Source organism: Corythoichthys intestinalis, chromosome 12 (assembly GCF_030265065.1).
Source record: "Corythoichthys intestinalis isolate RoL2023-P3 chromosome 12, ASM3026506v1, whole genome shotgun sequence".
NCBI lineage: Eukaryota > Metazoa > Chordata > Actinopteri > Syngnathiformes > Syngnathidae > Corythoichthys > Corythoichthys intestinalis.
Genome location: NC_080406.1, coordinates 36,516,320 through 36,531,800, shown reverse-complemented (window position 1 = coordinate 36,531,800; position 15,481 = coordinate 36,516,320). Strand labels below are relative to the sequence as shown.

Sequence of the window (15,481 nt, the reverse complement as noted above, 5' to 3'; positions counted from 1 at the left end):
AACAGCCGCCATAATATTCAACTATTTCTTGTCGTGTAACTCCCCCTCCTCAACCCCTCCTCCCTCAGGGGCTTCAGAGAGGGGAGGGGTTGAGGAGGCGGCGTGCTGAATTCTTCGGTTGTGCACATTTGGAGGCTAAATCAAGTATTTAATTATCGGGTTGCATTATCGGTTGAATTTTTTTATTATCTGGATTATATGTGTGACGTCATAATTGCCATTATCGGCCGATAATTATCGGCGACCGATATTATCGTGTATCTTTAATTATAATTCCATTAATTCATTCCACAGCCTTAAAACCTACACTAAATCCTTGATAAATGCTGCTGGTACTACTGAAAAGGGCAATTACACAGAGCAAAACAAATAAATTATGAAAAAAATCATAATAATAATATAATAATAAAAATAATAATACCTTTAATAATGTAACGAACGGGGTTTTAAAGTGGCGGATGTGTTTTTCGTGGTGTACCTGAACGCACCGCGTGGCTGACTTGACAAAGTGAGGGAGGAAGAACTTTTTACTTTCACTTTGTTCAGCTAGGGCAGACAATAGGCATGTTTTGTCGCAGAAGTTCTGAAATACATGATTAAAAACCTGACTAGGCTGGATAATTTTTGGCGATGTTGCCACATTAATAATTGTCACCTTAACTTATAAACACTGGCGAACGGAGGTCGGTGGAGGACCGTCGAGATTCTAGACACTCTATGGCGGTATTCTCAAGTCAGTTCACGGACGCGCCCACCATGCTCATATTTTGGTATCATTTCCATGGGAAGCCTCACCTTTTTCCTTTTTTCGCCACCTGCACTAACTTCTTGGAACTTATAATGATTTCTCTCACAAGAAAATCCAGTGTACGCCAGTCTTGCGGGAAAACAAAGTAACTTCAGCGCTGTCATACGGTAAATCGACATATTTCAAGCATGTCGTCGGATGTAGAAACAAATGGCGAGTCAAATTTTACGTCGGATGTTGAAAAGATCGTGTATCGAAGTCGTGTATCGAGGTACCACTGTATATAAAATTAAATAATGTAAATACATTTTGAAATAAAATTTAAATATATAAATTAAAATTAATATAAATTACAATAATTAATAAAAGTTTAAATAAAATAATAATTTTTTGTAAAAAATAAAATAATACACAGTATATTAAAACTCTTCATTTAAATGACACATTTTTCTTTTCAATATTAATTCATTCAATTGGATCAATGGAATTCAATGGAACTCCTGGTTCTCCATAGAAACATTGTTATTTTCAAACCATCTATCGAGATGACTTTTCATTCTCTAACGTAGTAAATCATTGTAATACATAAGAAAAAGTACACATGTGATCATACCACCTCATTAAAAAAACACACAGAATACTACTCGTATCTTAATAAGCACTTTGATTAGATGCTAATTGTATTCAATTTTACAAGATTCATCCACTGTGGGGAAAAGAATAAAAAACTAAGTGATTTATGCATTTTAAAAACATCATTCAGAACTATTGATGATTGACTGGACATCTATCGCCGTCAACGGCAGCCGATGAGTTGAAGAAATGTTAATTGAGCTAAAATCATTAGCGACATGCACTCCATATTTTACCTCATTTGCTTCAAGACAAAGACTTCTTACGGGTTCATTTATGTGCGTTCATTTGGGAGTTAATTTATGTACGTGTTGAATAATTTCAAACCTAATAAGTGTGACTACGCGAACACATTGGAGAAATCGTTGAAGAAAAGGCATTCTGTTTGATCCTGCCTCGGGAGACAAAAGCGCTGTGTTCCCTTTATCCTTGAGACGAGAGAGGAAAAAAATCATTAATTTGAAAAGGGGATGGAGACAATTTGAAATTGTCAAACAGAGTTTGTCGCCACCTCCCGATTTTTATTTGGGACATATGACGCCTGCAATCGACAGTGATAGGTGTCCAATCTGTCTACTAGTGATAATATCATTTCAATTGAAGCAGAAGAACAAAAAGAACCATGGTTGGACGCCTATTATATTCAATGGCAGTGAGGAGAAAAATTAAGCTGACAGTAGATTGGTCACACTCGTGTTTCACGCTAAACAATATGAACGTGACGAGATATCATCGAAGCGGTTGCAATCAGCTTTGTATAGGCCGTTCTCATGAGGGATGAAATCACCTGCTCCCCAGGCGTAGTGCTGATGTAATCAGTCTCCGCTGAGAGGAGCGTCTGTCCTTGGCGCCGCCAAAGCGTATGCTACACCGGAGAGCGGTCTGTCCAAATCGGTCAAGTGTAGCGTACACACAACCGCAAAACAACAAATGGATTGCTGTGCTTGGCAGATTTTAAACAGGGCGAGATCGGCTCCAGTGAGAGATCGAAACGCCACACATTGGTTGTACATTAACTGTGCATTTCTGATTTAACAATGGCCAGTAGCTGAGTGATCTGGCCCCAAAAAATTTATCGTTTTTTTTTTTTTTTTTTTTTTTTTTAAAGTTCACTTTTCTATGATCCTCGATGAAAACGTTGAAAAAAATTGTTTAAGTTTTCATTCACACACGAAGAAAGTATTACCATAAAGTATTCTATTCCTGCCACTTGCAAACAACACTTCTCACAGTCAATATTTAAAATAGCCGGCCCGAAATACAAACATACAAAAGTCAATACATTTAAAAAAAAATACATTAAATATAAATAGAATAACATAAATAACATTCTCAACAATGTATGTATGTATTAAAATAACTTGGGGGCTGTTTACATGGTGACGCTCCAAGAATACGACAAATATCACATTAGCATTTACTGTACATGGTTCCGTCGCCATTCAAATGATGTCTCGATTCCGCGTGAAAACGATGTAGTATTCATGCAAGAACCTAGAGGGCAGTGCATTTTACAAACGACAGCCAATGATGTACTTCATTGACGACAACCTCCTTAGCCCAGAAGACAACATACCCGCTCACTTGAAGCTATGGTGTTTTTTTAATTTATCCCCCCCCCGCCACACATTTTTTTTTGCAGTTGTATTCAGTTTTTCGATATATGTAATTTTTATGTCGTATTTCTTGTACGTTTGCTGTTCTTTTGAAGTTTAAATGATTGTTTAACATTGCTTGTCAAAAAAAAAAAAAAAAAAAAAAAAAAACAGCGATGGAACGGCGTCAATGCATTTTTTTCCTTTTGCTTTGAAAATAAAATACATTTAAATGAACAACATCATAAAAACAGTAAATTAAAGCTGCTGTTCCGCCATGTTTGCTGTTTTGAATGTTCACTAGCAGCGACTGTGCATGCCCAAAGTGACGTGTACGAGTGCTGACGTCATCGGAGTGAGAGCGTTCCATTCATATGGTTGCGGAGCAATACTCGCAACTGAATCCTTCCGCTTTGGAGGCAATTCCGCAACACAATTGTTGCGTCTTGGTGTCGCAGCATCACCATCTAAAGGCCCGTAAGTCCCAAAAGGCGTAAAAGATTAAAAAAAAACAAATAAAATAAATTGGTCCTTCAACAATAATGGACACCCTCGAATGCAGAAAATAGTAATTCTCCTGTTGACATTACTGATTCTTGCCTTGGCCATGATCCGAGGTGAGTAGAGTGGCGTCACTTCTAAATATTATAACTAAAGTAAAGGAAAAGTTGTCGTCCAAAAAATGTACTCAAGTACAAGTAAATGTATTTGGTGAAAAGAATACTCAAATAATGAGTAACATGGTGATTAACTGCTTATATTTTTGTTGGATTTTTTTTTTTTTTAAACAATGGTATTTTTTTCTCACCATAAAGTTATCTGTATGAACTGTTATGATGATTCTGTACAATAACCCGTTACATAACCACATTAAGCCAAAGAAATACAAATTTTTTTTTTTTTAATTAAAAGTTACTGAATTTCGATGAGAAAAAATTTAAATAAATGAAGCTTTATTCGTCCAAAGAGCAGAGAGAGGTTAAAATCCGCACTTTCGAGTCATGTTCAGGGCAAATACTTCATTTTTTATGGTGCTTTAAAGACACCACATGATTGAACAGGCTGGCATGAAGAGAAAACGGAAAGCGCGCATCTGATTGGTATAATGGAGTCATGTGATTATTGTTGTGACGTTTCTTTGGTGAAATAGGTAGAGCTACTCTTAGCATCGCTGGCTAAAAAAATTATAAATCTAATACGTATAAATAATGGGAAAAATGTAAAACTCTTGTGTTGCCCAAAGTAGCGGAGTAAGAGTAGCATTTTTTTTCTTCTCAAAAATCTACGAAAGTAAAAGTAAAAAGTATAGCTCAGTAAAACTACTTTTAGAAGTACATTTTTCTCAAGTAAATGGCCGTGATTGTATGCGCATCTTTACGGACATACACGGACAGTAATATAGAGTAGTAGAAGAAAAGAGTAGTAGTCTCAATAAAGATTTGTCACATAGGTGATATGTTCCTTGTTTTCAGAGGTAAATACTCAGATACGATGCACATTTTTGGGAGTGCATCAATGGTGTCTGCCACTGTATCTATCCATTAAGCTAACGAGTTTGTGGGAACAAATAAATGTAAAGTCCATTTTGTGTAATTTATTTTATTTCTTTGTGTGATTAGTTTTACATTTTCCCTAAACTGGAGTTTAATAAATGACTTTCAAACCATGAACATTGGACTCGTCACGTTACATTTTCACCAAGTTTGATTAAATATGGCACGGCTCATCACAGAAGTCAAAATGGCTGTTAATGGCACTAAAACAAGATCATTCAATGTTAAACTTACTGTATTGTAAAGTTAATACCTTTCAATAGGTGCCGATAAAAACCACTGTTGTTGTAAAGGAAGAAGAATGACTCAAACTCTTGTATTGGATTTCGATATGTGTTTCTAATGAAAACGGTCACGGAGCATAGACAGCAGCAGGCAGAAAGACACTTACATGGCATGATAAACAGCAGTCAGCATTTGCACCATGAACTCCGGGTCCAAAAGCACGCGGTTGGAAGGCTCCCTCCAGAGTTTCTGCTGCTGCCGCGGGAAACCGCATACACACAACCTGAGGGTGGCACACACGCGTCGAAAGCATTTATGAGCATTACGCACTCGCTAGGAGGCTCGACCTAGACACAGCTTGCCGTCTGTGTAAAGTGAGCTCGCTTCAGGCATAGTCTGTCTGCCTGCTCGCAGCGTGGAAGTCTTCAGTCATTCTAAAATAGCGTGCACACTGCAGCGGGACCATTACTGGCGAAAGCCCGCAGCACAAAGACTCATCTTGTGAATTACATATTGATTCTCTGACTGCAAAACATTGCTGGGAAAATTAAAAAGTGCCATTCCTACGGAAATGTGCTGTCGTCAAAATTAAATGTCAAAGAAATTAAAGGATTGAAGCGTTTTAAAGCTGGTTCAAAAGTCGTAACATGTAGTAATAAGACTGCAGAACAACAATTCTATAATCTTAACGCCTATTAATCATAACACCTACAGGACTAATTGTTAGGAAAGTTGTCAATACAATATGTCAGGATAAAAATATTGTGATGAGTCAAATGTTTAATGAGGGAAAGCATAGAACTTTATTTCCGTTTTATTGGCACCGCACCCTCCAAATATACATTAGGTACAACACAATTTATCGCCTATGATTTTTTTGGGGACCCTCAGCTGCAGCAGAAGACCCTCAGAGACCCAGTGACCCAAGCATGACCACCCCGGCACCATATAAAAATATATAATAACATCATTGTTGGACAAAAACCAAAACGATAAATGTTCCAGCCAAAACTAATAGCTCGCCTTCAAAGCCTGTACATTTTGTACATTAAGTTGATATTGTAATTCCAATATTAAGTGCAATAAAAACAAGTGTAATAAAAATAAAGCAGTTATTTTGCAGGTACAAGGCAACAGCGGAGCTGTAATTCCAAGGTCGCATATCTTCACAAAGTTATGTAAGATATGATTTTCTTTTCACACGTTCCTTACCGTGAGCTCATTCTGCAGACCGACTGATAGGAGGACAGCGGCATGTAGACAACTGCTGAATTGTAGCACAGCATGAGGAAACACAGCACCTCAAACCTGAAAAAGCACACAAACGTCAAGAATCACGTCACGGTGTTATATTTATACACGCCAGCATTGGTACAGGTGGTCCTCAAGACCCCCAAAGGAAGCGTTATAATCGACCATGTGCAGTGGAGGTAAACGACTGGCTATGTTTCATCGCAGCCAAGCGACAACCCTTAGTGGGCTTTAGGGTTTCTTGCCATTAACAATATTTCAGTCTGACACAAGGATTTCCACATGTGCTCAAAAGAAGGCCCGAACGTGATGAAGTCGGTTTTATTTATAACATCCTGCATGGCAAGCAACGGGCGTACCTGTTCTGAGCCGTGAAGGTCTCTCTCTGAGGGTGGAGGCCACTGTACACCACGCGAATCAAGTCGTGTTGACACAGAGCCCCTTCTGTCAAGGCCATGGACCCCAAACTCGAAGGCTATGCGGACAGAAAACACAAATGCAATATAAATGGAAATGGTAGGCGTATGTAAAAATGATAATAATAATACAACTGGGCAAGTTAATATGTTTCATCACATATTAATAAACACAGATGTGAATGGCCAAAGCCGGATTTTTGGTGGATTTTATGGGTGAAACATGGTAATATAACTAGGGTCGTGATGCAGAAATCGTAGACAGCGAAGAGTGGTCGAGATTTTCTTTTTCACACATTTACCCTTTTAAACTTTTTTTTTCTTTCAATTTTTCATTGTTTGTATCTATTATTTATCATCTAACATCACGGAGGAAATGCGACAGTAACAAAAAAATACAATTAAGCGATAGTTATGAGGTAGATATTTGTGACTTTTTTTACAGATGCAATTTTTTTCATTATGACGTAATTTGTTTAAAAATTTAAAATATGCAAGTGGAAAATTTTTTAACGTCATCTTTTTTTTTTTTTAAACAAAATATTAGACATCAATTAATGATTCTAAGCTAAAAATTACAGATATTTTGATTAGTAAATATAATTAATTACCTTCGTTTTATGGCTGGGTTGCAACAAAAGCGGTCGCACGACATCTGTAAACGAGGGTTTCCAGGGGAAATCGGACAAATTTTAAATATTTTGGAGGCTTAATGCGCCATGAATCTGCTATGGCAGCATATAGACTTATTAGTTTAGCCTTGGTATAGGTCTGTAACAGTGGTCCCCAACCTTTTTTCACTACAGACCGGTGTGATGTGGGCCTTTTTTTCACGGATCGGCAATGTGTTGCAGGAAAATACAGTTAATATAAAATAACACGACAGGGCTAAAACCAAACATTAAGTGCAGGGAAAATGTAACCTACCATATGCTGAATCGTCCTTTTTTAAAAGCAGCATCTCCACATATCGCAGGCATAGGAAGTTCTCCAATAGTGAAAAGTTTCTTAACTTTAGCAATTCGGTTTGCCACGAGGTACGATGCTCTCAATGCATTCGCTTTTTCGCTTTTTTATTTCTATCCTTCGTGCTTGTTCTTTCTTTAAAAAAATTCCAAAGGCTTATCTATTATTCCAGGGTGTTTAGTCTGTAAAAAGCAGCTTTGAAGGGTTCATTACCTCGTTTGCTAGCTTTTGGCCCCATATTATGCAGAGTGGACAAATCCATATTTTAGGTGGGATTTTTGGTATTGTCTCTTAACAGAAGTTTTGGTTTTCATGGAGGTTGTAGGCTCCTCTTCTGGCTCTTGCCCCGTAAAAAAGCTGTCCTAAGAGGTCTGTTCATCAGCCATCTTTGCTAGCGTGTGGGCTTATTATTTACGGAAACAAATCTGATGTGTCTGCGTCATACGTCATTATCGAGGACAAGCACACATAGATATAGATTTTTTTAAAAACGATGCTAGCTCCAACGGATTTCTATGACTGTCATGGTTTGAGTCTGGTCCTGTGCCCTAGTGTGTCTTCTACAGTACATGTGATTACCCATTTGTTAAAACCTGTTGTGGCCTGCTCCTTGTTTATCCACCAACCTGCTTCTTCTCGTGTCACCCACCTGTGCCTCATTGTCTCGTTACCCCTAGTCTGTGTATATAAGCTCCAAGTTTTTGTTCAGTCCTTGTTGTGACATTGTTCATGTCAGCGTTTGAGCCCCGCGTGTTGCTTTGCCCTCGTACTGCTGTGTTTTGAGTTCCATAGTAAGTTGTTTGAGAGCAGTCTTTTGTTTGCCTTAGAGTTTTTGGATCCCACACTCTTTGGTTTGTACTTTGTTGGCTTTAGTTAAATCATTTTTGCAACTGTGCCTGTCTGCCTCGCCTCCATGCCAATTCCTTGCATTTGGGTCCACACCGCCTTTCCGCCCGTAAAACGTCACAATGACGAGACCCTATCCAGTTGTATTATTATATTTGTAGAGTAGACAGGCAGATTGGTGTGTCAAGAGGAACAAGGCAGAATGCGGTCGTTAATATATTACTTATTATTTCTGTGCGGCCCGGGAGCAAATGTGCCACGGACCGGTACTGGTCCCCGACCCGGTGGTTGGGGACCCCTTGTCCATAATACCCTTCATGATTACCACATTTTACGCACTACAAGGCTCATCATTATTGAATCCGTTTATTTTCATGCAGAAAGCACCCACCTGATTATAAGGTGCATTAGTGTATCAATGTTGTGCATTTGTTGCTTGTTCGTCAACTCCTAATGTTTTAATTATTGTTTTATTTATAGGTTGGATGAATGATTAATGTGTGTCTTGGGCACTTTGCTGGATCAGTATAATACAGTTGGCTTCCAACAAAATAGGTTTGAGGTCATTTAGCGCAACTAGAATTCATACATAAGGTGCACTTGATTATAAAGCGCAATGTCAAATTTTTTATGGAAATAATGTGTTTACTATTATAGTCCGTTAAATACGATACTTTAATAATATTACAAATGTTTTGGTTCTCTAGAGTGCTGAGTACAATAGGTATAATATTTTGAATGCTTTGAGTTTCATTGTTCTGTCAAAATTGACTGGATGTCTATCGCCATCAATGGCAGCCAAAGAGTTAATATAAAAGTGTGCTATATACTATTTGTAATCTATTATTGGATTGGACGCAAAAATCGCTTATATTTACCTGTAGCATAGTGTTGTTATCTTATGGGCTACTTTTCTTAATTTCAAAAGTGCTGACATAAAACAATTATTCTTTTTATATCATGGATAACAGCCCTATGTTTGAAAGTAGCGATTGTGTCTTTATTAAGGTTAACAGCAACCGAACATTTAGTTAATTAGAAAATTTATTTCAAGTGTCTCTTGACTAACCGCCCAGAACAAGGTAGAGTCCGGTGAAAACTAATTATAGCACAAAATGATTCTCATCATCTCTTCATTGTGATGAAGCCCACAGTTAACATCGACCCTAAATTGAAGTGATATTTTCTCTTAAGGACCTTGCACGCTATGAGGCGAGGAAGGATTAATTTAAGGAGCAACTCAAGGGTACGTTAATGCCAACGATGTTTGCTTTATTCTCTCAGCATGCAAGCTCAAGCCTCTCAAGCTTATTATTACGCTTATAAATCGCCTTCAGCTCATGCAGCACTCTGCTGTCTTATCGAGCCCTACCGCAGTCACGCACATTCACTGTCATCATCACCGTATGAAAGAAGAATATGAGAGACTCTAGTTGTTTTCTTACCTCATGATAAATGGATGGTTTCGATAACGAGGGGATGGTGAAGGAAAGGAGCTTGCTGTTGCCGTCTTTGTCCACAATCTCCTGGAAAATGGAAAAGAAGACAGAAAGGCCATGTCATTAAAGAAACAGACAATTTCTTTGAAGACTCAAGTCTGTGATGCTCAATCCTGGTTGTAGGTCTTTACAACTTAATCAGCAAAACAGTGCTGAAGGGATGACGCGAACCTGCATGCTGGCAGAAACCTTGAACCACAAAAATGTTCCTTAAAAGTGGCTTACCAAGGGGGATAAAAGAGCTAATCTTTGAAAAAAGCAAACATCAGCTACACTATATCAAAATAACAAAAACAATATTCTTAATATACAGTATATAATATTATTAAAAAAAATAATAAAAACAATATTGTGATAACTAATGGTAAATTGATGGCAGCTGTGGTTGCCAGAATTTTACAGTTAAAAAGCAGGAAAACATTAAAATATAAAATACATGTAAAAATGGTTTCAATGCAACAAAAAAACTGTTTTTTTGTTTATCTATAGCTGGCTTATAGTGTGCACCAACATATTCACATTTAGAATTAGGTTTGACACTGTACAATCCTATTTAAATTCAAATCAAATACTTGTTACCTCATTGGCTGCCAAAAAAGGTGATAGATGTCCAATCGACTTGAAATGGATTGGACGTCTACTAGAGGTAAACTCTAGCATGAAAAGACCTTTCACCGCCCCTACCAACATAGCTCAGGGCAGCCATGTTGGCAGGGGCGACATTCCCATTAAAGTCAGCGCATTGATGTTAAAATGAAGTTATAACAAGGTTATTTCTCAAACGATTATTTTATCAATGTCAAAGCACCTGCGATTTACTCGGTGCTAGTCATTGATAATGTTAGAAGTCGAATCCATTTGATTTTTGCAAAGTTTTTGATGCAGAATGGACAGTAGTGGTGCTGAGATGGACCCCTGGGGAACGCCACAGCTCACAACCCATTCCCAGTTCAAATAGACTGGAAGTTGACTAGTGATTAACTCATTGAAATTTATAGCGGAGGGATGAGTCAGCGTTTAACATTGCCAGTGGCACTGAAAAGTTCATTGCCAGAGCCACAGGTTGCAGACCCCTGGTATAGTGCTTCGGTAACTGTAAATTTTACATTTAAAAAACAACAACTCATGGGAGTAGAAAAAAAATTATAGGTAGTCCTCGGGTTACGAAAGAGTTCCGTTCCTACGCTGGCGACATAACCCGAATTTCCCCGTAAGTCGGAATTAACCCTTTAAGTACCCCTAAATCTTGACATAACTATCCAAAAAGTTCAAAAGTATTGTATTTTGTTGAATGATGGAGGATACACTGCCCTCGGGTGGCTGTGTTGGATCTGGCTGGAATGTCGCTTTGTATGACTAAGCAGCCTCAAACGTCTGACATGGATAAAGGACAGCTGCGCTCTGGTTTGGCCCACATAAGGCTGTAAGTTGTTTCAGCTAATATATGTTTGTGTGTGCATTTGTAATTAAGATTACAACTCCAGTTTGTGGAGTTACGAGTGAGCGATTTGCTCTGAGAATTGCAAATACGTTAGCATTTGTAGCATTTAAGCCATCAGAATTTTGTTAGGCAAATTAGCCTAGTTTAGTTTACTAAATTTACAATCTGATCAAACTAGATGGACGTTTGAACACCAATTGTTTTGTGTCAAGTGTTATATTGGTAAAATGTGCTGTTTTGAACATAAGTGTACATATGTGTGTTACAGCTTTACAAATTGTTAAAAGTGAAGTAAAAAGCTTCATAAAGCACAGTTGCCTCGTTTGCTGCCTGTCAAGCTGAACAACTTCACATTTACTGAGGACAGAACTCGTCATATTAATGAAGTAAAAAATAAGATACTGCTAGGTACAGTAAGGTACTGTTTATGCGACTAAAAAAAAAAAAAAAACGTGGAAACAAAATGCCGGACGAGAATCCGGCGTCGTAAAGTCGAAATCGCGCAAGTTGGGTATGTCGTAACCCAGGGACTACCTGTAGTTACATTTTAAACTAAAATTGATATGTACCCTGTGTGACGGCCCCTGGCCGTTTAATAGTTAATTTTCTGAGGTTCTTCCAGTCAGCTGATCGTCGCCTCCACCAGCTGGCTGCTTCCCCTCCCACTGTGACGACAGCTGATCGACGCAGGACGGACCGACGACGTCACCGCCGCTGATTGGCCACGGAAAAAGGCGCCAAGCTTCTTAAACCTACCGCTGTCAACGTTCTAGGAGGTCGCATTTGACAGTATTCTGTCGCGGTCCTCCTCGCCAGCTATTTGCTCGCCATTCACTCTCGTTTGCATTTGATCGCTACTTTGATACACTCCCGCTTTTTTCGATGAGGTCTTTTGTGTTTATTCGTTATTGGATCGTTTTTGTTCACCACTGTAAATAAGAGCACTGAAGCAAGTAAGGGTAAGTCGCCATTTCTGTTCAACCCGTTTTCTCCTGTTTTGTATAGAGTAGGAAGTTAGGTTAGATGCTGTCTTTTCTTTGTTCCTTTTACATGATCAGTGTTTAGTTAGCGGGTGGGGTTTAAGTGTAGCTCCTTTTGTTTGTTGTTTTGGCCTGGGCTTACCCTGACGTCACGCTTCGTCGGCATTCTGTACATATTCATTGCGAGTTTGATTGTTCTGTAAATAAATTTGTGTCCACTCGTACTTTTGTGTGGCTTGTTTTATGTTACGCCCTTCGCGAGCCGTTTTTGGCACATAATACCTGTCTTAACTGTGGTGAAATCCTCGTTGCACTTTTTCCCATTGTAAGTCTAGATTCAAATACACACTGTTACGTATATTCAAATGTGCCAACTACGAGCTTAAACAAACTGGCAGCTGAAGATTGACTATGCGGTTAGCTCAGTAATCAGCACACTTGACTACCACATGTTCAAAGTACACTGGGAAAAGGGGTAGAAAAAGAAAGGGAGCCCTGTGACATCACCACCTTCAGATACTAATGTACGCTTTACAGGGGTTTGATGTAAAACAACAGTTCTATGGTAAATAAAATATACCGTATTTTTCGGACTACAAGTCGCACCTGAGTATAAGTCGCACAAGCCATAAAATGCCCAACAAAGAGAAAAAAAACATATATATGTCGCACTGGAGTATAAGTCACATTTTTGGGGGAAATCTACTTGATAAAATCCAACACATAGAACAGATATGTCATCTTGAAAGGCAATTTAATATAAAAATACAATAGAGAACAACATGCTGAATAAATGTACAGTGTACAGTGCGTGAACAACGAAATGCGAATAAACTGTCCTCACCAGGACGCTACCGCTCGGTCCTGGCTATATACAGCGAACTCCAAAAAGACAATGCTGGACGTCCGCATAATTTGCTGAATCAATTTGGTCCTCGATAGCAAACAGGTTTGCATCAACGTAAATAAATGATAATTAGGTACTATTACAGCAATAACGTAACAGGTTAGCATGCGTTCGCTAGCATTAGCACACCGTTCAAACAACCACACAACTGGCTCTAAGCGTCCGATCGCGGGTGGAAAACACACAACAACAAAAGAAAAGATGATACACGCAGGCGTTGCCTCTGTAGAGATATTTTAAAAGCATAAACAATGAACGTAGGTTCGCAGCTGTCTTTCTCTCTCGCTAACTCGCCCACTCACTCACTCAGAGCTACGTAGCTGTCCGTCTTCTTCTGGCGTGCGAGCGCTCTTCTTCACGTAAACAAGTGTGAGTGCGCTCCCAAGTGGGCGTGAAAGCGCCATAAACTAAATGCATCCATTTCAATATAAAAAAGTCAATAATACAATTGAGCATACACTGCCAAAGGCAGAACGCGAACGTGGCCATAGCTATTAAGAGTTATTCAGATAACTATAGCATGCTAACAAGTTTACAAAACCATCAGTCCAAAACACCAAAATAAAATGTGAAATTATATCATAATGTGTTAATAATTTTACACATAAGTCGCTCCTGAGTATAATTCGCACCCCCAACCAAAATATGAAAAAAAAAAAAACGCGACTTATAGTCCGAAAAATACTGTAGTTCTTTTTACAGTAGATTGTTGATCATTTAACAATGAACGTTTTACGGTTTTCCAATTTTTTTACGGTTTATTTCTGGCAACCACAGCCAACATTTTACCATACTTTTTTTTTGTTTGTTTTTTTGCTTGTTTTTATTAACAGTGTATCAGAGTCCAAGTATGCACTTCGTTTAATTTGACACACATTATTGGTATTCCCCTAAATGTGATACAAAGGGTGTGTAAAATTTGTCTTGGTACTGTGATCACTTTAGAAAAAAAGTCAGATTTGGCCGAAATAAACCCAATTGGGACATCGCACATTGTTATCCATCAGAATTAGCTGAGGGAAACAAATAAATAGGTTTAATTTATAGAGCTTTTTTTGTTTAATTATACACATACGGTGCATTAAAATATGGCTTTACATTTCTGGTGCCAACAGCGTCAACTCCTCAACGATAATGTTATATTACAATGAAATATTAAAACTGAACAGTCATTCAGTAGACAGAGAAAGTGTATTTTGCAGTCATATTTTTAAATAATTGAATAAAAGCTTAAAGTGCTACACATCTGCAAGTCTTCAGTGGAATAATCACAGCTACAAAGCCACTTTTTGTAAACCTTGTTTTGAGCCATTAATTGCATTAGAAGTCAAATTCATCTGAACTGGGAGTGGCTAGAAGCGAATGAATCTTAGTTGGGTTTTTTTTTGTTTTTTGTTTTTCTTAATAAAATTAATCCATTTTAGTTTTTACAGCAAACCAGTGGTAAAGCAGCAAAACAGAAACAGAGCAGAAAAACAGTTTGTCAATGACAACTGATTTTGAAAAGACCTTAGGTACCAACATCTCAGGACATAACAGCATCCATAATTTTAATAAAATCATCACAGACTCATCGACTAGAGGATCCAAAAACCACATTATAGTGAACTGTGACACTGTGCATTCTTCCTTCAAAGGTTTAACCCAGGTCTTGCTTCACTGGTTTGTGCATGAGTGTGGACTGCTAAGAGCCAAGGCATGAATAGAGTGGTGTGTGCATGTGGCATACTGTATGTGTCTAGAATGAGAGGAATAAATTATTCATGGATCCACTTTAAACAGCATGGGCTGAAATGGAGCGCTCTCTTTTGACATGTCTCTCTATCTAGCACTTCGCACATTTTCAAGATGAGCTTTCCTGGTGATGCAATCTCGCTGCTCCCCATTAAGCTGGGGTTTTCCCTGTGGGTTGTCTTACAGATCTTCCGAAATGCAACACCTGTCCGAGAACTTCACAATAATTACCTATTATGTCGCTCAGAATTTTCCACATTAAATAACTATTTATTCAGCTTTTGACATTACATTTTAAAGAACAAAACACATTCAACATTTAGCGCTGTTTCATTTAAAAGGGTGATTCCTAAACAAGGCTTTTTGTCACTTGACCCAAGTGCTGCCATTATAACAGCAGCTCTTGTGAGATCTGCTACGAGCAGGCAGCCTTGCTTCTATTCATCACCGCTGCTTTTTTGTGTGGTTTGCAAATTGGTGGCTCCTCCAATTTAAAAAGTATACCAAAAAATAATGATAAAAAAATTAGGACAATAGCACTTTTTGAAACAGTCGTTATTTAAAGACGATATTCTAGCAAAAGAGAGGTCTGCATTTAAAAAGTTCCCGAAGGTGGCGATTTCTCCATGATTTGAACTTAGTACATTATTCAAATATTAACCCAGCGATTTTCCCACTAGTGTGCAA

At 38.2% G+C, this 15,481-nt stretch overlaps 1 protein-coding gene across 4 annotated transcripts in view; it reads right to left on the bottom strand.

The window, feature by feature from the left end:
• LOC130926868 (hyccin 2-like) overlaps positions 1 to 15,481 on the bottom strand; it is a 72,220-nt gene that overhangs the window by 20,216 nt on the left and 36,523 nt on the right. For all 4 annotated transcript variants that reach the window (XM_057852155.1, XM_057852157.1, XM_057852158.1 and 1 more), the window contains exons 6-9: positions 9,679 to 9,759; positions 6,365 to 6,480; positions 5,967 to 6,062; positions 4,921 to 5,037 (exon numbers count right to left, since the gene is read on the bottom strand). In XM_057852155.1, the coding sequence (XP_057708138.1) occupies positions 4,921 to 5,037; positions 5,967 to 6,062; positions 6,365 to 6,480; positions 9,679 to 9,759 (410 nt within the window). The remainder of the gene's footprint in view (positions 1 to 4,920; positions 5,038 to 5,966; positions 6,063 to 6,364; positions 6,481 to 9,678; positions 9,760 to 15,481) is intronic.